This window comes from Lepidochelys kempii, chromosome 3, assembly GCF_965140285.1.
Source record: "Lepidochelys kempii isolate rLepKem1 chromosome 3, rLepKem1.hap1, whole genome shotgun sequence".
Taxonomy (NCBI): domain Eukaryota; kingdom Metazoa; phylum Chordata; order Testudines; family Cheloniidae; genus Lepidochelys; species Lepidochelys kempii.
The window spans coordinates 191,275,460-191,299,385 of NC_136382.1; the positions used below are offsets into that span (position 1 = coordinate 191,275,460).

Sequence of the window (23,926 nt, forward strand, 5' to 3'; positions counted from 1 at the left end):
CTTATGGAACAAAAAAGTCTCTGAGCCAGCAAGATTATTTTAATATGTTTGGCCTCACTAGAAGCACTTTACCGGTATGAGAATACTAGTATCCTATATCAGTAAAGTGCTCCTAGTGTGGACTCAGCTACACTATCAAAGCTGTCCTTTGCATCAGTATCGCAAAACCAACCCCCCGCGCATGAAACAAGCTGTACTGGTTTAGCAGAACCATTCAACTACAGTCTTCCTGACTGTTAATCATCAACTTTTCCTCATTTTGCTGTACAAAGTCAGCATTAACTGAATCCGGGAATTGCTGTCAGGAAAATGGGGAATTATGCTATTTATCTCATTATGTATTTGATTCTATGTCTATAGAAATCAAAGGGAGTTTTGTCACTGACTTCAAAGGATGCAAGGACCTTAATATACTGATTCCGTTTTTTGTATTCTTGTGTACACTTTTCACAGCCTAATACAGCACTCAGCTTTTCTTCAGCGAAGTTGGTGACAATGATGATCAAGGGAGTGAGAAAAGGACAGGTATTTAGTATAGTCTATAGGTTTACAGCAGTAGGATGAAATTAAGAAAAGGAAAATAAGGTAAATGAGAAGAAAAATCCAGACATTTTTAATAAAGTAGGCTAGTGTCCCAAGCGAAGTGGTGGGATACCCTCATCTGGACATGCTAAAAGTTGATTGAAAAGAGAAATGCACCATAGGGAACAAACCTGCAATGACTAATAGATTAGATGAATGAATAGATATCCTATTTCTAGGAATCCATGCAGTTTCAGTGCTCTCACCTGTTTGAAAACGTTTTCTTTTTCTAATTTTATTTTAAGAATGCAAGCCTTCTCTGACACTCGCTTTAACTCATTTCTTAGTTCATCCATCTGCTGCTGATGTTCACTGCAAGAAAGGAAAAAATAATAAAATAGCCAGCTACCCTTAGGGACAGATTGTAATTTCAAATGTGTGTTGTGCATCACTGCAGTTCTAAAACATTCATTACTCCATCTGCACCTTAAAGATGTAGACGTCTCAATATGCTCGTGTGAAATTAGAAGCTCTTACAGAAAATATTCAAAAAGTAAAGTAAATATCTCCTTTGGGGTTTTTTGGAAGCATTTTTCATAAAAAGGTGCATAGAGCATGAGATAGGTATTTATTTTTTAAAGTATTTTATGTAAGGCTAAATAAATAAAATAAAGTTTGAAAAATTTTCCTACTCCTAAAGTCCTGCTTCAAAATTAACTATGGAACAGTTCCATAAGAATCCCTAGTAGTATTCTGGTAGCCCAAAGGTCCAAAACAGAATCAAGAGTCTTATGCTGAATATGTTGTAAAAATACTGAATGAGAGAGTCCCTCTCCCAAGAGCCTATAAAATGTAACCAATCTGTTTCCAAAGAAAAAGTGATGAACAGAACTAAAATACTCTTAAAAAATTCTACTCTAAAACGTGATTCTGTAAAAATGACAAAATATTTTGACCAAAAAAACAACTAATTTTTTTTGAGGTGGGGTGGAGGGATAAAGGGGGAATTTGAACAGCTCAACTGCTATTTGCCTGTCAGTGATACAGTTTCAAATGTACTCATGTTATAACTTAAAAAAAAAATTTTTCTAATAGCTCAGCAAATTCAGCCTGGAATCTGTCTCTTTTTTCCTCACACATCAATAATAAATAAATATTTTTAAAAGTTTTGTAGGCTAAATTAGGCCTTCAGTATCTTTGATTCTTCAGTAAGTTTGCACATGTATAACTGATTTGAGCTTAGTAAATAACATTGATGTTGCACATGCAGGGAAATAATCCTTCCCATCCTCCAATAGTCTGTGTCACTTTGTGATTGTTTTTTTCTAGTTCAGCGGATGTGTCATACTCAAACAATTCACACACACAAAAACACCTGGAATTTTCAGAGAAAAATCTCAGGGGGGTAATGTTAAACAAGTTGGGAATAATTTGAAAATTAATAAAAAGGAGTACTTGTGCCACCTTAGAGATTAACAAATTTATTTGAACATAAGCTTTCGTGAGCTACAGCTCACTCTTCTCTTTGTGAATACAGACTAACACGGCTGCTACTTCGAAACTTGAAAATTAATGGTGAGGTTATGGAATATTTAGGCAGGCAAAAATCCCATTGATTTCACCTCTCAAAGACTGCAAAATCAAGCCCCATCATTGGATCATATTGTATCTTCCTGGGATGGGAGAAAGGGCACAGGAAACATCATTGAAATTTACCTTACAGAATTCCCCATTCATCTTAACCTTGAGAGGGAGGGATTTATTGGTGCTCAGAGGAGGCAGATGGCATGTCTTCAGAACCATGGAATTTCTGGGGACATGCAAGGAAAAGAAGCTCCTGTTCCAACCACCTACGGCAGCAGTTCTCAGATGTGGCCACCATGGGCTTTTCTTGCAATTACAGCCTACTGGGTGATGATGGGGGGAGGGCAAAGCAGTGGCCTCTCCCCTGGGGCCACCAGCAGGCGTTGGGCCTTGCCCCACTCTGGAGACACAAACGCTGGAGGAGCAGGCAGTCAGTAAGGTTCCCCATCTTCCCGGGGGCCATGGGGTTAAGCTTCAGCCCTGGGATGTCAGGTGGCAGGCTCCTGCCGTGGGGCTCCGGACGCTCCCCCCGTCCTCTGCTGCCTTCTCAGGCCCTGGGCTTTGGCAGCAGGCTTGGGCCCCAAGCTCACCCCCATAATTGTCCCTGGCTCCTGCTGCCTCCCCACCCATCTCCCCATCCAGGGCTTAATTTGTCCCTGGGCTTTCTGGGACTAAGTCTGCTGTGAAAAGTGATATTTGTTTGTGTGTTAATGCCACTTTTCACAGCAGACTTAGTAGCTAGCTAGGAGGCCCTTAAAAGTGATATTAAACATACAAGTATCTCTTTTCACGGCAGCAGACTCACTAGCCAGCAAGTCTAAAAAAAAGCACCCAAAAAGCAAAAGGAACAACAACAAAGATAAGAACACGCAAAGTACCTTTTTTGTGTTTCTATTCTTTCTAGGTCCAGTAAAGAATAGAGACAACTGTACATTATTTTTATTACTGAGTATGCAAAAAAATAAAAACCCTACATAAATAAATTACAGTGATTAAGGACATGTATATGTGTGTATTTATTTGTTTTTCCTAAAGTTAATTAAGTATTTTAGGAAAAATTGTCTCAGAGTGGCCACCAGCAAGAGTTGGTGGTTGCATTCTGATGCCACCAAAAATGTGTTGTGAGAACCCCTGACGTAGGGGCTTCTGCCTCCAGCCCCTCCATCTTTCCCCAGTACCATGACTTGCTTAGGAGCCACAGTTTCCACTGGTTTCCTTTCTCTCCTCCAAAGAGGTTGTGAGCACAGAGCATAAGGCAATGTTGCAAAAGGTATCATTTACTTACTGCCTCTGAAGGGTAGCATGCCATACAGCAGGAGTTAGCAATAATTTTCGCAGGGGGGCCACTCCACAAATTTTGGTAAATTGTCACAGGCCACACATTTCTACTACTGTATATTCATGGAGGGGGTGCAGGGTCTGGGAGGGAGTTTGAGCGCAGGAGGGAGCTCTGGGCTGGTGCAGAGTGTTGGGGTGCAGGAGAGGGTGAGGGGTGGGCTCTGGGAGGGAGTTTGGTGCAGGAGGGGGCTCTAGGCTGGGGCATGAGATTAGGGTGTAGGAGGGGGTGCAGGGTCTGGAAGGGAGTTTGGGTGCAGGAGAGGGTTCTGACCTGGGGGCAGGGGGTTGGGTGCAGGAGGGGGTGCGGGGTGCAGGAGGGGGTGCGAGGTGCAGGCTCTGGCTGGGAGACGCTTACCACAGGCAGCTCCCAGCCGGCAGCGCAGCAGGGCACTCAGGCAAGCTGCCTGCCTACCGTGGCCCCACGCCGCTCCCAGAAGCGGCTGCTGCTGGCATGTCTCTGTGCGCCCCTTGGAGGGGGGGGGGGCAAGGGGAGGCGGTGGGTCTCTGTGCACTGCCCGTGCCCGCAAGCAGCGCCCCTGTAGCTCCCATTGACCGGTTTCCAGCCGATGTGAGGAAGGTGCTGGGTACAGGAGCAGTGTGCGGAGCCGCCTCCCCCGCCAGGCGCACAGAGACGTGCCAGCAGTAGTCGCTTCTGGGAGCGGCGTGGGCCCATGGTAGGCAGGCAGCTTGTCTGAGCGCCCCGCTGCGCCGCAGGACTTTTAGTGGCCCGGACTCGGAGATTGCGAGGGGGCAGCGGAGGCCAGACAGAAATGCTAGTCATGGCAGGCCAGACAGAAATTTTAGACGGGCCAGATCCAGCCCGCAGGCCATATTTTGCCCACCCATGCCACAGAGAGTCACTGGTCCCTAATTCCGTCTCACCACCAGTGCTGCCCTTGAAATCTCATGAAACCACAAGCCCAGAGAGTTTAGGCAGAAGAGCCCGCTGGGCTTGGAGGCAGGAAGAAATAAGCAATGTTGGTTGGGTCTGCTCATTCAGTCTGCTGCTTTTGCAGTTTTTCCACCTCTTTATTTTAATTTGCTTCCTTCTGTGCCTTACAGTGGAGGGAAGCTGTGATCCTAAGATCCGCTCAGTGCCAACTAGCAAAGGATTCATTGTTCTGTAAGGTTTTAGAGTAGCAGTCTAAACAGTGCTTGCGTGTGTCTGTATTTGCAAAAAGAAAAGGAGGACTTGTGGCACCTTAGAGACTAACCAATTTATGCATCCAATGAAGTGAGCTGTAGCTCAGGAAAGCTTATGCTCAAATAAATTGGTTAGTCTCTAAGGTGCCACAGGTACTCCTTTTCTTTTATTGTTCTGTAACAGTAACTCCTGTCAGGCCTGATGAACTACATGTAGAATACCACTTTAATAGTATTTATCCATAAATGATGTCATGTAAGCTCTTAAATGAAAGCCAGCATCACACTGATCTTTAATAGCATTGTGAAATGTAGGTGCAGATACTAGTGAGATACTACAATTTGTATTCTGTTTTGTATTTGAAATCAATATATTTGAAAATGTAGAAAAACATCCAAAAATATTTATAAGAAGTTTAAATTGGTATTCTATTATTGTTTAACAGTGGGATTAAAACTGCAATTAATCATTACTATTATTTTTAAATCTAGTTAATTTGTTTTGCATTAATCACATGCATTAACTGCAATTAATTGACAGCCCTAATATTAACCTGTCTGCCTCAGTTCACATGTAAATAAAGCATTGTAAGCCAATGCAATGGAACACACCAGGAATAAATCCTGGGCCATCAGTCTGACTTGGGGATCAGAGGAGAGTATAAAGAGATGGCAAAAGGATACCTCTTTATCCTGCACTTGAGGAAGTGATCAGTCAGTGTGATTACATTCATGAAAATGGGATCCCAACTTGCCGTGCTTGGAAATGCTGCAAGATGACTTTGGGTGAGATTAGATTTATTTTAGACAATGTTTAGCCTGTTAAAGTTAAGTTTGATCTCAAGGAAGCATGTATTGATTTTGTTTTATATGTAACCTTTCTGTTTCCATTATTCTCTTTACTCACTATCTCTTATGTCTTAGCCTTTGATAATAAATATATCTCAGTGATGTGAGGTTATACAGTAGCTGATCCTCTGTTGACTCAAACAAGCTGATGTGTACACTGTCTCTTTGGCGATGGCAAACGCGATATTTCTGTGAGTAACCAATGACAGGGTCTGGATATTATAGGAAAACACTTCAAAGGGGTTCAGGGAGTGGTGTGTACCTATTATTAACCTGCAAAGCAAAGTGAGGGCTAGCATGCCCAGAGGAGATTGTTTGGGTGGCTAACAGACTGGAGGTATCGGGAAGCTCAAACCCGGTTAAGCAGCAGCATGTCTCTCTCTTGCTGAAGGCAGAGGGGTAATAAGGTGAGTCACAGCCTGACAAAGCATCACAGAAGCACAGGGCCAATTGTAATATGCTCTACAGTATCAAAAGTAGAGTTAAGTTTTATTGTGCTATTAATAATTAGCTACAGAATTAACACATTTCATTACTGATGGAATGCAAGATTTTCTTTCCTTCCCCAAACCAAGGCACACTGGTGTTAAGATAAATTGAACAAATGTTAGACTAACTCCATTACAAAGACAAATGGGTTTGAATTTTCAGTACCTTGTCCTCAGTTACTTTCATGAACCTAGACATTGTTGAATCTTTTTCTTTTAGGGCAACTTTGAGTTGAAGATTTTCTTTCTGCAAGATTCTAATTTTTTCCAGATAGCTATTTTCTTCATGTAAGGATGCCTATCCAGTTACAAACAGTGAACATCAAACTCTGATACAAAGAAATATAGAAGATGCAATAATACAACAAATATTCTATGAAGTGCTAATCCATTCATTTGATCTTGAAAACAAAATTATGCTGTATGAAAAATATCCTTCAACAATGTTGTAACATGACTATTTTAAAGAAAGTTGTATTTCTACTTTAAAATGTTCAATAAGGTTTTTAATTAAATAATAGCAAACAGTATCCATCATGACAGGTTTCAGAGTAACAGCCGTGTTAGTCTGTATTCGCAAAAAGAAAAGGAGTACTTGTGGCACCTTAGAGACTAACCAATTTATTTGAGCATAAGCTTTCGTGAGCTACAGCTTCATTGGATGCATACTGTGGAAAATATATCTGGTAGCTCACGAAAGTTTATGCTCAAATAAATTGGTTAGTCTCTGAGGTGCCAGAAGTACTCCTTTTCTTTTTGAGTATCCATCATATATTTTGTCCAGTTCATACTGCAATTTCTAAGCAAAGAAGATCACATTTCCAGCTGTAAATTTCCCGGTACAGGATCTGGTTACAACACAGTAGACCCCTGCCGCAATTACACCAAAGTTCAAAGTTGTAGTGTAGATGGGAATAAACTACATTTTTAATCATGCTTCTGAGTTGTTCTACAGTCCTGCAAAGGTCCAGATCTGTAGCACCGTACAAATCCATGGTTCTATCTACACGAAATACCAAACCAAGTTTTAACCATGTCTATGGGTTACTATATTGTAACAAGGTCCCTCAAATTGCATGGTAGAGATGTATGGTAAATGAGATCCTTGTTACACATACTGCATTCCAGTTTACAAAGTACATATTGCTATACATTTCTCCAAGACCATTTTCGCTACTTGAAACCATAGGATTTTTAATCATCAATATTTTCCAGTACTGCCCTTCAACCTACTTATAATATCCCATTACAGGGAGTCTTAAAGAAATCTAGAATTTTGCCTCATCTTTAAATCGATTAAAAAGTCCCAGTGATGTTCCCATAGTTGCTACTTCAAACTCCGTTCCTTTCTCACTGATAAATACAGTGTAGAGTTTAAAGAATTGAGAGAAATGGAAAGACTTGCGGCACCATAAATTTAACAGCTGAACTAATGAGAAAAAGATGGACCAAGTGGGATGAGCCAATTTAAAAAGTATCATTGATATAACCCATAATGCTACTCATGTGCTGCATTCTTTTATACACACACACAAAGTATTTTACATTTTCATCATTTATATTACATATATAAAAAACTAACATACTACCAACTATTCTGTTTAGCATTAATAAAATGTAATTAGTAAGGCCCTGTCTACACTAAAAATGCAATGATTTTATAACTGTTCATGACATTCTTATCTAACCCATTTATAACAAAAACAGGTGATGTCTGTGCATACTACAGCTTTTTTCACAATGCAACAAATGAGTCAACCATCTTTCTGTGTTCATGTCACCCACACTTCCTAACTCAGTTTGTCCCAGTTCCTTCTGGGAAAATCTCATAATGCCTCATGAGGGGATAGAGAGCATGTAGTACATGCCCACAGACTAACACCAACAGCATGTGGGGCAGTACCCTTAGAATGTGGTGCCACAAAATGAGCTGGAGGAAGGAAGACCTGCCAAACTTGTAACAGAGGCATGGTTACTGGGTCCAATCTACAAATAAACAATGTGTTGAACTGTTACAGATAGACAACCCCACCCTGGGCATCTGGTGAGGGCAAAACATTGTTACCTGTTGCCATTACTAACCAAGTATTAACCAGGCTGTTTGAATACCAACTGTGTTTGGAACCAGCCTTGTCACTAACTAGTTATAATTTTAATAATAATTTGTAATTCACATTTGACCTAAAGGATAAACACTAGCAGTTCCTTGAAAAATTAAAAACACAAAGGGTGAAATCCTGGCCCCACTGAAGTCAATGGTAGTTTTGCCATTGACTTCAATGGAGCCAGGATTTCATCCAAAGAATGAACAGAAGTAAAAATGTAATACAATTTAAAAAAAAAAAAACAGAAAAAAGCACAGAGGGTGAGTACTATACAAAATGAGCTATAGTGATTCAAGTCACTAATATGTTTTAATTCTGATATTCAAAACACTTTCAGATGCCCTGTCCACAAGATGACTAGTAATTACCTGAGACACAAGGTGGGTGAGGTAATATCTTTTATTGGACCAACTTCTGTTGGTGAGAGAGAGAAGTTTTCGAGCTACACAGAGCTCTTCTTCAGGTCAGCTCTGTGTGGCTCGAAAGCTTGTTTCTCACACCAGCAGAAGCTTGTCCAATAAAAGATATTACCTCACCCCACCTTGTCTCTCTAATATCCTGGACTGGCATGGCTACAACTATACTGCATAGTAACTACCTAACATATGCTCCCATAGCTTGCATACCAAAATGTGCAGCAAAACCTGGCTCAAAATTTAACATATCAACCACCTCCTTGGCATGGCTGCTACAACAACTTACAAGACAAATGTTGCCATAAAAATAAGACCTTTAGAAGACCTATACGTTCCAAAGGGGTGTGTGCACTGAGGATACTTAGGAGACATAGCAAAGGTGTAGTACTATATATATGAACCCGGGAAAAAAACATTACTACAGAAAAATGATAGCAAGTTAAAGCTGATCTAAGCGGTATCACCTTGCTATTAGTAGAAATCAACATCATGGTAAGGCAAAATGTAGCTGTTTCAGTGGCTATCTAGTTATTCATGAACATGAGCCACCTGCTATGAGTGGAGTATATGGGCTGAATCAGATTTCCAACGATCTTGGAAAAGTTGTTTGCCCATTTCCATAAACCATAGCCTTTTACCAGTGATGTGTAGTAGTGCAGCACTCTATATTTTCCCTAATATATTCTCTGATTTTTTTTTAATTTCTTCAGTAGAATTTATACTCCCATCCGATCTTGCTTACCGCAAATCATTTTTACTCCTAACTTGATAACATGATACATCAACTTATGTAGCTCAATTTTGTAGTAAATATTGTCCTTTCTGCATCTTTTTACAGCTAAGAGAAGCACATCACCTACATTTACTATCTTGTTCAGGGAAATCTATACCTTACTTTGAGTAGCATGTCCACTCTGGACAGGGAAACAATACTAAATTAGTATAACAACCACCATATCAGAAAATGGTCTTCCTGACAGTTGTTGATATGATAGCATGATTCAAGCCATAGTGTAATCATGCCCAACAGCTGCAGCAATTATTCTTTTCCTTACAGTAGAAACCATTATATTTTACTGATTTTTCTAGATAAATTCAAACCAGGAAAGGAAAATCTCTCACCTGAATAGATCTACTGACAAGTGTCTTTTCTCTTTCTTGAATTCCAACTGTCATACCAGCAATAAAATGAAGGCCTCTTATTGCACGCAGATCTGGTTGCTCCATCTCAAAAAAGATATATTGGAATTGGGAAAGGTTCAGAAAAGGGCAACAAAAATGATCAGGGGTATGGAACAGCTTCCATATGAGGAGAGATGAATAAAATTGGGACTTTTCGGTCTGGAAAAGAGACAATTAAAGGGGGATATGATAGAGGTCTATAAACTCATGACTGATGTGGAGAAAGTAAATAAGGAAGTGTTGTTTACTTTTTCTCATGACACAAGAACTAGGGGTCACCAAATGAAATTAATAGGCAGCAGGTTTAAAACGAACAAAAGGAAGTGTTTCTTCACACAACACACAGTCAACCTGTGGAACTCTCTGCCAGAGGATGTTGTGAAGGCCAAGACTATAACAGGGTTCAAAAAAGAACTAGATAAGTGCATGGGGGCTAGGTCCATTAATGGCTATTAGCCACGATGGACAGGGATGCAAAACCATACTCTGAGGTGTCCCTAGCCTCTGTTTGCCAGAAGCTAGGAATGGGCAACAGATCACTTGACTTGATGATTACCTATTCTGTTCATTCCATCGTAAGCACCTGGCATTGGCCACTGTTGGAAGACAAGATACTGGGCTGGATGGACCATTGGTCTGACCCACTATGGCCATTCTTAGGTTTTGTAGGTTAAGTGTACCCTAAGATTTATGTGGGTAAGGAAATGAGACTTGGTGATGGAAGGTGGGGCACTGACATTAATATTCAGGATAGTGCCAAGACCCTTTAAGAGGGTAAACAACCATGAGGAGTTACTTCTTTTAGCATTCAGTTTGTTAGTTCCTTTTGTTTAGCTGTTAGCTTTACTTTTAAGTATACCTTAGCTACTCTAATCTAGCCCTTATCTCCAGCTTCTCAGCATTGAGGAACCTGGAACATCAGACTCACTGTGACATGCCAAAGACTAGGCTGTCTCTTATCTAAAGGAAGGCTATGGATATGCTAGTCTAAGTAACTTCTGCAAGGAATGTTACCATGGGTACCACTCAGTGATGAGCTGCCAAAAGCTGAAGAACCGGTTCCTTCAGTCGCTCAGGGTCTTCGGCAGCACTTCGGCAGCAGGTCCTTCAGTTGCTACGGGTCTTCTTCGGCGGCACCGAAGGACCTGCCGCTGAAGTGTCACCGAAGACCCGGAGCGCCGCCGGGTGAGTAAAAATTTAAAAAGGATTCTCAAGGGAGCCTCCCCAGCCGAGAGCTCAGGCAGGCAGGATAGGACAGTCCCGCGGGCCGGATGTGGCCCGTTGGCTGGAGTTTGCCCACCCCTTTAACAACCAGTTCTAAACCGGCTTCAAAATTTAACAACCGGTTCAGGCGAACCGGTGCGAACCGGCTCCAGCTCACCACTGGTACCGTTCGAACTGTATTACTTCTTTCTGATTCTGTGGTTTGGAGCTTTGATAACTTTTACTTTAATAAAAATCTCTGCAGCCTGTCTCTGTCCTCAGCGTGAATGTTCTTGCCACACACTCCAATGGTCGGTACAAGGTATTGAACTTTCTACATCAGGGGTCCTCAAACTGGGGGGTAGGACCCCTAAGGGGGTTGCAAGGTTATTACATGGGGGGTCGTGAGCTGCCAGCCTCCACCCCAAACCCTGCTTTTCCTCTAGCATTTATAATGGTGTTAAATATATAACTAAGTGTTTTTAATATATAAGGAGGGTCGCACTCAGAGGCTTGCTATGTGAAAGGGGTCACTGGTACAAAAGTTGGAGAACCACTGCTCTACATTCTCTAATCCTGTAGTCTGATTTTGAGAGAAGAACCTAAGGATATTCTGGTCAGATCATTGGTGAACCCTATAATAAACCAGCCCTCTAAGAATCAGGTTAACAAAAACTGCACAAAACTGGAGACATCTGCTAAAAGCACAGGCCTGCCTGCAAGTGCCTAGCTTCTGTGCAGATGCAGGGATCTCTTTCTTCCAGCTTTGTTTCCAGGCAATATGGCTTTCCCATGCTCCACTGCCCCTGAAATCACCCAGGGGGACCCAGGCAAAAGTTAATGAAGTCCTCAGGGAATTCTCCACTGGCAGATTCACCACTACTAGCTGGGATGGGAAGGGGCAATGTACATACATCTACAGCCTGTCTGTCCTCTCCCCATTTCCAGCACATGAGGTGCCAACTCTCTCTTCTGTGCAGGAAAGGGGATCGCATTTAGGTCCTGGGAGGACAATAACGCCTCCACAGGAGCTGAAAATGTGTCTTTTACCCAGAGCCATCCTGGTGGTAGTGGTGAAATTGAGACCAATCACTGCAGTGATTTTTCACCGGTTTTTGGAACAGCACATGTACAGGTTAGGATTTTGTCACGCGGTGAGGTTGGGTGCTGGGGTGACGTCATGCCCAGGTACAGGGCTGGTTGGTTGGGTGACATCGCACTGAGGTGGCGGTGAGGCGGGTGACGTCGAGTGGTGGGGTGACGTCATGCTGATAGCGACATCACGCTGAAGGGCGTGACGTCACGCCGAGACAGGGCTGGGGCCCCGGGGCGAGCGGATGGGGGGTCTCATCTCCTCCAGCCCTGGGTAGGGAAGGGAGCAGCTCCGCCCTCCCCGGCCACCGGCCTCAGACGGCGGATCCCAGCCCGGCGTCGCCTTGCGCGGCTCGTTGCTAGGAGAGCAGACGCTGGGGGTAGGGCGGAGCCGCTGCACTGCGACAAGGCGGGGGAAGGAGGCGGAGACTCGACCCCGTGACACCGCACGCCAAGGCCCGCCTCTCTGGGGAAGGCCGCGCCTCACCACCCATTGGCTGTCCTCTGTCGGGGGCTGCCAGTGTCCCGGGCGTGGCAGGTGGGGTGGGTCGGTGAGCGGCCTCTGCGCGGCCAGCGGCTCCCGGCGCCGGAGCGGCTGGGAGATGGTGGCGGGCGGGCGTGCGGGCGGACTGTGGCAGGCTGCGTCTGGGCGAGGCCGAGGGAGACGCTGAGTCTGTGGCCGAGCTGCGGTAACGCTCTGCCTGGATTCTTGCCTCCCCCAGGAAGCGCCTTCTTGGTCCTCTCCATCCTACCCTAGCGCGGCGCTGGGGCTCGCCGAGCTCCTCAGTGGCTTCAAACCCAGAGGTCCGCATCCTCCTGCTGCCGCCCGGATCGGGCCCCAGGTAACCGACTCCCTCCTTTCAGCGCCTCTTTCCTTCTGGGCAGGAGGCGCTGAGCACCCGCCTCGCTCTCTAGGGGACGCTGCCCCTGGGCCCGCCCCGCCCACCTGCTGGGCACCGCTGAGCGAGCCCCACAATTCGGGGTGTGGTTCGTCAGTCTTGGGGTCCCTGCTTCCGTGGACAGGGGCCCCTGGGAGGTGGGGTGGTTGTGGTAAAACTAACACACTACTTTTGTACCCAGAAAAATAGCTGGAGGACAAATAAATACTTAAATATTTTATCTTTTATTCAGTACTTAGAAAGTACCTTCACCTGCCCCCCCCAAAAAAAACCCCAAAAACAAAAACCCAGCACACGTGCCCAATTTTTTTGAATACTAAACATTTCACAGACATGCCTGGTCTGTTAAATATGTATAATCAGAAATGCCACTCAACTTAATAAAATATTAGAAATGACATGTCATAGATGTTTTAAGGATGCTTGTACTGTAATATGGTCATAACACCCTGTTAAATAGAGAAGTCTGATGACTAATGTCTCTAAACAACAGATTGATTTTTAATTCTTATTGTTTCTGATATTTACATGGCAAGGATTTTTAAATGTGTTAATACTTGCTAATTAAACATATAGTATACAAAAAATCCCCCCCCCAAAAAAAAAAAAAAAGAAAAAAGGAAAGAAAAAGAAAATCCTCTGCAACTCTAGTAAATTCTTTGCATGGAAATGGTTAAATCCCAGTCCTAGAATTGTGCTTTGTCTTCTTTCCATACCAAGGATTTGTCTGCATATTTTTTTAAAATTTTAGTCTTACATGATTCTCCACATAGCTCAGTGGTTTGAGCACTGGCCTGCTAAACCCAGGGTTGTGAGTTAAATCCTTGAGGAGGCCATTTGGGATCTGGGGCAAAAATTGGGGATTGGTCCTGCTTTGAGCAGGGGGTTGGACTAGATGTCCTCCTGAGGACTCTTCCAACCCTGGTATTCTATGATTTCCCTAACTGTAAGTAAACCTTCTATACCTTTCTGAAGTTGCCTTCTTTCTGTGTGTATTTAATGTACTAGTCTAAGTGGTTTTAAAACTTTGTGCCACACCCATAACTGCTATGTCTCACTTACCTTATTTGTGGCATTGTTTTTTTTTAAGTTGATCTTCACTTGCAGTAGTGTAGACTGCAGAACACAAAGATGCCGTGTCATCTCTAGAGAGTGGTGATACTTTATTATAGGCCTTGTCCAGGTTGCATCTCTTAAAGTGTGTACCATTGCTGCAAAAGGAAGTAGTCTTGAACATGGCTTTAGCTATGGCTTTTACAAGATTTATTATACAACAATAGAACAGTGTTGGAGAACCCACAATGGCAAGCACAATGTGTGTTTATTCCAAAATAGGAAGTAAATACTGAGACTTAATATCATACTACATGCATACAATATGCAAGCTCATTCATTTGCCTGTATGATGATCCATGTATGGCCCAGCTCTTTGTATATGATCAGAATGAGCATTTAATTCAAACAGCAGTAGTTGTTTGTATTTTGATTATTGCACATGCAGATTTTAAGTAGCTATATTTATTTGACCGTGTGATATACTTTTGGGAGTAGATACCTCCCATAGGGCAGCACATGTCGGTGTTGTGTATGAAAGAAAGAAATTAGAGCATGGGGGTTAATCTAATCCATACAGGATTGGGAACTGTTCTAATTCTGACACTGACTTGTCATTTGGTTATGCTGTTTAACCTGTGTTTAGTTTGTGGCTAAGACTGTAGTCCCATTCCTAGTCATTTTATGACCAAAACAGGTCCTCATCTAGTGTATTTGCATGTTCCAGAGTAACAGAGTAACAGTTTCAGAGTAACAGCTGTATTCGCAAAAAGAAAAGGAGTACTTGTGACACCTTAGAGACTAACCAATTTATTTGAGCATGAGCTTATGCTCATGCTCAAATAAATTGGTTAGTCTCTAAGGTGCCACAGGTACTCCTTTTCTTTTTGTATTTGCATGGATAGCCAAATCTAGGCTCCAGTTAATACTAAAATAGAAAAGTGCATACTTGATAAACAAAACCTTCATGCCTCTCAAGAAATGTCACTGCCTCTTGGAGTACCTGTCATAGTTGCACTGTTGAGTTGCTTCACCATAATTACTAGTAAAACGTTAAGACTACTATAACCCATTGTGGTTTTGTTTCCTGTAAATTGTAGAACTCTTGCAAATGTGAATAACTACTGTTATTAAGAATAACTTAATAATGAGAATAACCACTGTTCCTCTATCTCTGCACCTGAATATATAGTATATTTATACGATAGGTAAAACCTTTCTGAGGGAGCACGTTTATAGGCTATCCATACCAATAGTGATTGTATGTTTATTAAGCCTAACTATAAGCGATACTTACATCTTGACTTTATAGAGAATAAAGCTCGTTCCTGCACCTTTACCCTGCTGTCATTCAGACAGATTTTTTTTTTAACTGTCGGCTAAGGGTAGACTGGATAGCTCAGGAGACAGGCTTAATATCTAATAACCATTCACCTCATTGATTCAGATTTGGCCTTGGTCATCCCTTTTGGTAACTTCTTATGCAATATTCAATGGTTTCTATTGGTTTCTGTCCATTCACTAATGGAGAGAGGTCTGAATTAAAAAAAAAAATCATCACAATTTTGACAGTATTCGGAGAATGAAGGTCAATTATTGATTGGCCGTGGAGACTGAATTACTTTTACTCCTAAAGGTTGCAATTCTGGAACAGTGCTGAAACACACTGGCAGTCCTGCATAGGAAAGTTTTGACAGCTATTGCTTATAAGGTACATCTGCTCTTTAGCTAAATATTTTCCATAGCTGTTAATTTGGGACTTCTTGCAAGTGCTACATTTCAGAGAAAAAACTATATATTATTTCCTGGGTTTTTTTTCTCAAACAAAGCTACCTTGAAAAGAAAAATCAACTTTCTCTCTAAATTTTCTTTTGATGAATATTCTGAACCTAAGAAAATTATTCCAGTTTGTTTCTTTTTCCAAATATTTTCTACAAATTCATTTGCTTTTCCCCACAACATAAACACTTCCTCAGTTACATGTTGGGGGTTTTTTTATTTGTTTTATCAGTTCAAATTTCTGGCAAAACGTTATGCCTTATTGCTTATATACTCTGAAATGAAATCAGTGGGCTACCTACTACTGCAGCACAAATTTGTAAGAAATCATCTTTTAGCTACTAGAAAAGTAAGTGTGGGGCAAAGGAAGCAACTCTTAGAGGACTTTCCCTGTAGCAAGCAAGTCCATTGAGACTACATCCAACTGCAGCCTTCTGAGGATTCTCCATAGTTATAACTCTTGGCTGTCTTCTCTCCTCCCATTGCCATATTATTTATAACCCAAGATTAAGATTTTCAGCTATGACTAGTAATTTTGAGTGCCTCAGTTTTTAGGTGCCCAATTTGAGGCACCTTGACAGGACCTGATTTTCAGAGAGTGGGTGGCCAACGCTTCCTGTAAATCCGACCTTCTTAAGGTATCTCAGTTGGGCACCCAAAATTAATAGTTGCATTTGAAAATCTTAGTTTCTAAAATCTTTCCACCACCAGGCTCCTTTTGAATATACTTACAACTTGGGGTGCCGCTCGCAGGAGGCGGTGGTATAGAAGAATCAAAAATTACCAGAATTGACAATCATAATAACTAAGGCCAACATTTTTCAAAATTGTTCACTAATTGAATTGTATGCCTCAGTTCCTTGATGCTCAAGTTGAAACCCATAGGACCTGATTTTCAGAGTTGCTGAGAGCTGCAGCTCCCATTGACTTCAGAGCTGTGGGTGCTTCAGAACATCTGAAAAATCAAGTTGTAGATATCTTAGATTGGGCATGCAGAATTGATGGAGAGTCTGAAATAACTGGGCCTACCCTGTAGGCATATAAGCATGTGATTGGATGGTAAAGCACTTATTTACCAAGTTTTTAACTGGATGAGTTTAGTATCGTTTGAAACTACTGCGCATCATGCAAGTTTTGTCCAGTTTTCTTTCTTTCTTATTAATCTCCACTTTGTGGATCCCATCAGTTGCTAGTATTTCCACTTTAAGTGCTGGAATATCTATTTTAATAGCTACTCCCTCTACATAAGCTTACCTGAATTTACTTTCTGTGGCGAAAGCATGTGCTGCAATAAGTAATTGTATATCACTATAATACACTACTCATTCATAGCTACACCTTAAATTAAAAGACTATTTTCTCTACTTTTTATACAGTAGTTGTTATACTGATTCCTGTCTTTCCTATTTACTACCTAATTAGAAAAATCAGTGTCTCAATTTCTTGCTAATAACTTTATATTACTGTTGTCAGGTTTATATTTTTAAAAAAACCCAGCTGAACTCCCTGTAACCTGTAATAAGAATTAATGGTACCCACCATCTTGCTGATTTTTCTGAATGGTCTCCTATTTAATCTACTCACTCATTCATACTTCAAGGAAGAGGAGATGATTAATAACACTGCATGTTCCCTATTGAGGAATAGTTTTCTCCTTTTAGATTTAGATGTCAGACTATAGTATGACTCATCTTGGTATCTTCAGAATAACGTCTGTTGTCTTCTTTTATCAAATGCCTTAACATTTCTAAATATTGCCACTTCTAAAACAAAGCCTGCTGTAGTTTAATTAGTGTTCTTTTTAACCCTAAATCAAGTTGAATCTTTTGGCTTTTTTTATGATAGAACTACTTAAGGTATTGATCAGGATGAAAACCTGTTGGAACTGAAACAAACTACTTTGCAATTGTGCGTTTTTTAATGGACTCTGGGCTGCATAGATGTCTGTATATGATTTATTTAAGTAGTAGTATTAGTACTGCCTTTGTATAGTAACAGTAGTGCTGCCATTAATGTGTATTGTACTTTAACTGATCACGCAATTATTGCTGCTGTGAAACATGAGCAGTATTAAACTTTACGTCTTTATGTATACATATTTACAACATTTGCCTCTCTAGCTTTTAGAGCCAAAAGATGAGTCGAGGATACTCAGAAAACAATAACTTTCCATATGATAACAATCAAATGGTTTTGGATATGATCCTGTACTCTTTAATCGGTGTCCCTCAGCCTATCAACTGGGACAGTGTGGCAAGGCTGGTTCCAGGATTTACGTCCAAAGAGGTAACTTTGTTAACCATCAGTGTGTCTGTTTAAACAGTGCTTTATCAAGAGAACTACACTTTTATCAGGGGAGGGCTGGAAGGGTGGGGGAATGGTTTTGTAAAGTTACTTGAACTTAAACGACCTGAAAGAGTTAAGCAATATGTTAAAAATGCAAATAGGAAGGTGTTAGAAATGAAGTAAACAAAATTCATAACTTGAATGCAGAATGTGCATCTTATCGCCTAAGGCAGTATTACTGGGAATTAGTCAAAAGAACAAGTGAAGTGAAAAGAAAGAGTCTGTAACGGTTCAAGAAACTTTCAGATTACACTGTAAAATACAGCCTTATGACAAGGAAGGCAAATACATACTTCATATTCCCTCCCCCCCACACAGTTTATGGTATACTCGGCAAACACAATTTTCCTGAGGTAGATGGTGTTAGCATATGATCAGATATACTTTCCAATTGGAAATAACAAAGCTTCAATTTTCAAGGACAGCTAGCTTGATCCTTCAAGTCAGAGTGCTTCCTTATTCAGTGGGAGATAGGAGCATTCAGAATCTCTAGGATCAGGCCCTAACTGTTTACAGAAAAATTTAAGCTCTTGGATTTCAAATTTGCTCAATGCACATATTTTAAAGGAAACACCTGGATGATTTATTTTATCTTATCTTGCCTGCTTCATTGTACAACTCTCATTTGTGTGTGTTTTTTGTTTAAAAAAGACAAACAAGATACTTTTGAGTCCAGGGCCAAAATTTGTTGTGAAATTCCAGGCAGTTTTGTTTTTTTGTGACTCACAATAACAAGTAAACAGACATCTTGTTGTAATTGAATGTGGCAACTCTCACTTAATTTATAACATTGTTCATGGGAATCACATAAAAAATGATTGACTGGAGTTGAAGCCTATGTGGAACTTTATTGTCCTACAAGCTGATAGTGTTTAGTAGAGATTCATAGTTGTGGATGCTGTCACTTAATTGTTCATCTGGTGATACAATGCTTTCTACTATAAGTATATTAATCTTTTGTATGTTTTTTATTGACCTCTTTTTCTCAACTGAGATAATATCCCTGGTCAGTAGAAAAGTGGTCACTCTGCTTTAGGATATGCAGAGCCTTTATAGAAGGCTGTTAGTTGCTGTGATGAATTTAGCCCTATGATCTCAAGTGACTATTTAATCTAATAGACTTTGACAGAGTTAAAATACATTCTCTCAAACTCCCATGTGAATTGTCCCATTCAGTTTAATGAAACTATTCTTATACGTAAAGTTACTCTCGTGTGTAGTTGTTTGTTTGAAGCATTAAGGCCTTTAATTTACATTGAAATCTGCATCTAATAAGTGAGGCCCAAATTTAAGTCTGTTTGTACACAAAAATTAAATTTTTAAAAGCCTAATATTGTTTTGTTTGCATTTTAACTTTTCCCTGCAGTTCTGGTAACCCAAATATTTCAACATTAGCCTGTTCACGGCTGCATGAAAATTTACTCCTGGGAGAATTCTGAGCCACTATGCATGTGCAGCATTCATGTGCTGTGTAGAATTTTTTTCTGCAGAAAATACATTCTGCCAGAAAGGTGCTGCAGTTACACCTTTTGCCCACCAAGGGCCGCTGTGGTGCCAGAACAGAGCAGCCACTCCCAGGCCAGCCCCAGCTGCAGATAGGGAAGAGAAGAGGATGCCTTCCGCACAGCGCCCTGCCCCATGGGACCAGGTCAGGAGGCACAGGATATGGGTGGACAGACAGCATGGGGCACATTTGTGTTTAAAAAAAAAAAAGTCCTGAATCTTTTTTGTTGTCTGTATTGTTACAGACTTGGTTGCTGACAGGTATTTTGAAATAAATTACCAAAATAATTGAAACTGACATGGTTATATTGGGTTATTTTGACGAAATATGCAGAATTTTGTAAAAATTTTTAATTTTTTGGCACAGAATTCCCCCAGGAGTAATGAAAACAAGGAAGGGAAACTAAATAGAAATAAAATGAAATTTTCCAGTCTGAGCGGAAGTCCGTAAAGTAAAGGAACAATAATTGTGCAAATGGGAAGTTAAAATTATCAGAGACACAGAGAAACTCACTATCTTGGGGAAGAGTCAATGCGGCTTTTGTAAATGGTAAGACATGATTTCCCTTCTGTTAGAATTCTTTGAGGGTATCAACAAGCATGTAGTGTAGGGTTATCTAGTCAATACAATGTAGCTGAACTTTCAGAAAGTCTTTGACAAGATCCCACAACAGAAGCTTTTAAGCAAACTAAGCAGTCATGGAATGAGAGAAGGCCCTCTCCTGGATGAGTAACTAGTTAAAAAATATGTAACAAAGGGGTAGGAATAAATTGTTTTTACAATGGAGATAAATACAGTGGTTACCTATGGGTCTGTCCTGGCACCTGTGCTTTTGAACATATTAATAAATGATTTGAAAAAGGCGGTGAACAGTGAGGTGGCAAAATTTGCAGAGGATACAAATTTGCTCAAGATTGTTAATTCCAAAGCTGACTGTGAAGAGTTGCAAAGTGATCTCTCTAAACCAGGTGACTGGTTAACAAAATGGCAGATGAAATTCAATGTTAAGTGGAGAGTAATGCACATAGGAAAAAATAATCCCAACTATATAGCAAAATGATGGGGTCCAAATTTGCTATTACCACTCAATAAAGAGATTTTTGGCGTCATCATGGCTGTTTTTTTCTGACAACATCCACTCAGCAACATCAGTTCAAAAAAAGCTAACAATGTCAGGAACCATTAGGAAAATGATAAATAATAAGAGAGAAAATATCATACTGGCACGTATATGGTACACCCAGACCTTGAATACTGTAAGCAGCTCTGATAGCCCCATCTCTAAAAAAAGATATATTCAAATTGGAAGCAATAAAGAGAAGGGCAACAAAAATGATTAGAGGTATAGAATGAGCTTTCATATGAGGAGAGATTAAAAAGACTAGGACAGTTCATCTTAGAAAGGGATGACTAAGGGGAGATATGATAAAAGTCTATAAAATCATGAATGATGTGGAGAAAGTGAATAGGGAAGTGTTATTTACCTCTTCGCATAAGAAGAGCTAAGGGTCATGTGATGAAATTAATAAGCAGCAGGTTTAAAATAAACAAAAGGAAGCGCATCACACAATGCACAGTCAATCTGTAGAATTTCTTACCATGGGATGTTGTGAAGACCAAAAGTACAACTGGGTTCGAAAAAGAATTATTGTATATACTTGTTCATTAGACCATTTGTTTATAAGCCGACCCCCCAAGATGGGTTGGTAAAAATAGCAAAAACGATATGACCCTTTCATAAGCCGACCCTATATTTCAGGGGTTGGCAAATTTCGGCTCCTGGCCCTTTAGGGTAAGCCGCTAGTGGGCCTGGACGTTTTGTTTACCTGGAGCCCCTCCAGGCCTGGAGCCCCTCAGCTCCCAGTGACTGCGGTTTGCTGTTCCCAGCCAATGGGAGCTGCGGGAAGTGGCGCCACTTCCCGCAGCTCCCATTGGCTGGGAATGGCAAATCGTGGCCACAGGGAGCTGAGGGTCTCCATGCCTGCAGACGCTCTAGGTAAACAAAATGACAATGTATTAGATATTCAATTCAATGATTCCATAGAATTTAAAATCATCAGATTTTGGTGTAGACCCGTTTATAAGCTGACCCCCTGCTCTTTGATGCGTCACTTTTTTAACAAAAGTATTGGGCTTATGAATGAGTATATACAGTAGATAAATTAATGGAAGATGGGTGCATCAGTGGCTATTAGCCAAGATGGTCAGGAATGCAACCCCATGCTTCAGATGTCCTAAACCTCCAACTGCCAGAAGCTGGGACTGGACAACAGAGGATGGATCACTCAAAATTGCCCTCTTCTGTTAATTTCCTCTGAAGCATCTGGCCCTAGCCATTGTCAGAAGACAGGATTCTGGGCTAGCTGGACCATTGGTCTGACCCAGTATGGCCATTCTTAATTTCTTATGTTCTTATTTTACAGACATTTCTACTTTGAGTAATTTAAGGTATTATAATTTAAGGAGCTAAGTTTAAAAAAAATCTAACTACCCTTTTAAGGTTAAGATTAAGCTGTAAAGAGGGAAATGCAGGATTAAGTCAGAAACTCCATCCTTTAATTTGTGTGAACGTTGGTTGGGTCTTGAAACTGTGGTAACTCTTAGATATTGCATGGATATTCTGCCCTTCTTAGGTATTGCAGAGTGAGTTACCATGTGGCTTAATCAATATTAAGCGTGAAGATTCTTAATTGGTTTGGTTTCAATTCAGAACTCCAATGTTGGCCATTTAGCAGGAGTTGGTATATGTATTTTATGACTTTTAAACCAAACCTTGTACTTTTGGATAATCTAAGTACTACACCCAGATGTATAGACACTCTTTCCTTGATCTGTATTTGATATTTTAACATTAGCTTTAATAAACTTTTTTAACTATGATGTAACAATCGATTTGCAGAAACTATTATCAGGAAACAATATCAGCCTTTAAAGTGATATAGTTTCAGGTATCTGCTTCATATTCCCGTCGTTTTATCTCTTGACAGTGTGCAAAACGGTTTGATGAACTGAAAAGTAGTGGAAGTTCACCTGTTGACAACCAGTACAATCCATTAATGGCTACCGGCGGGAGTCCTGTTGAAACCCTAGCTACGTACATCAAATCCTCTCTGCTGGATACACAGGGGGAGTTTCAAGAACCTTCCATTGGGCAGAATTCAATTTCCATAATTGGTAAATTCTGTGACTTTAATTATAGTGTTATGTCCACTGTTTTTCTTTTGTCTGGTAAACCTATTTCTGGAATTAGTAGTTTGCCACGAATACTGCTGCATAAACTAAAATAATTATTTCCAACTGAGTCAACCCATTTAGTGTTTCAAGTACAAATGTTTGTGGCTTTTTAAAAAGTAGTTACAATAACAGTCAGTTTTAAACTGCTTAAAATGATGTACGTGATTTTATACTAAATCTTTCAGGTACGTTCTTGGCAGTTTTATAGCCACAGGTATGTTAATGTCAAAACTTACCGCTGGAGGTGATAATAGTTGTGACTTTAAGATGAGTAGAAAATCTCTAAAGAAAACACAGGAGCAGTAGAACATTGTGTTGACGATTTCTTAGATTTCACTATTCTTTCCCAGCCAAAGGTCCAATCCATCTGCCACTGTAGTCAGTGAAAAGACTCCCGTTTACTAAAACAGGAATTTGGATTGTGCCCCAGTTAACCAGATTGGTGTCATGAGACACTTTGATGATGATGTGCTTTCTGATTATGACCAGTTTTTCACAGACTTGCAACTTCGAGAAACCATTATTTTTTGGGTTAAAAATAGCAATTTTGTCTTTGTCTAAAGTTTTTAAAGAAACAGTTAAACAACTGAAATGATTTTGTTTATGAACGATAAGAGGGTGGTAGCAAAAATTGCTTTTTCTAACTAGAGCTCTTTAACAGTGCTACCGTAAAAACAGCTAAAGTGTGCAAGCTGAAACACAGACATGGTTCTTAATACATAGTTTAAAAAAAAATCTTTTAAGCCTTGCAAAATATGAACATTTGCAAATTGCGTAATGGGTATGCAGTCTAGAAATGTTTCCTTAAGGTTTCAGGCACATACTTAAGTTGTGTACACATAGCAAGTTGAGTGCTCAGTTGGTGGTGGGAATTTACCAGGTGAGCAGCTAGTGACTTATTAGTTTTGCTTATAAACTCCTCAAACAGAATAACTCCAGATTTTTCTTCTTTTTCAATAACGTAAGAAATTAAGTGCAAAAACCAACTGGCCTCTTCAGACATCACATGCAACTACTGCTAGTTAAACAGGCATTTTCTGAAAAATGCAGTTTAACAAACATAGAATGTATGTAGTAGTAATTGCCTTCTACAGGGACTGTCACACTTATAAGTGACACAACAAAATCTTATAAAAAGAAATGTACATTCTTCCTTTCTCTCCTTCTGGCATACCTTAAATAAGGAACA

At 40.6% G+C, this 23,926-nt stretch overlaps 1 protein-coding gene across 3 annotated transcripts in view; it reads left to right on the forward strand.

The window, feature by feature from the left end:
- Positions 1–12,418: 12,418 nt before the first annotated feature.
- Positions 12,419–23,926, forward strand: part of SANBR (SANT and BTB domain regulator of CSR) — a 47,724-nt gene continuing 36,216 nt past the window's right edge. For 2 of the 3 annotated variants that reach the window (XM_073339372.2, XM_073339374.2), the window contains exons 1-3: positions 12,421–12,764; positions 17,774–17,939; positions 22,491–22,677. In XM_073339372.2, coding sequence (XP_073195473.1) covers positions 17,790–17,939; positions 22,491–22,677 — 337 coding nt within the window. In that variant the 5' untranslated portion in view covers positions 12,421–12,764; positions 17,774–17,789. Of the gene's footprint in view, positions 12,765–17,773; positions 17,940–22,490; positions 22,678–23,926 lie in introns of all 3 variants that reach the window. The other variant, XM_073339373.2, reaches the window with a different exon arrangement.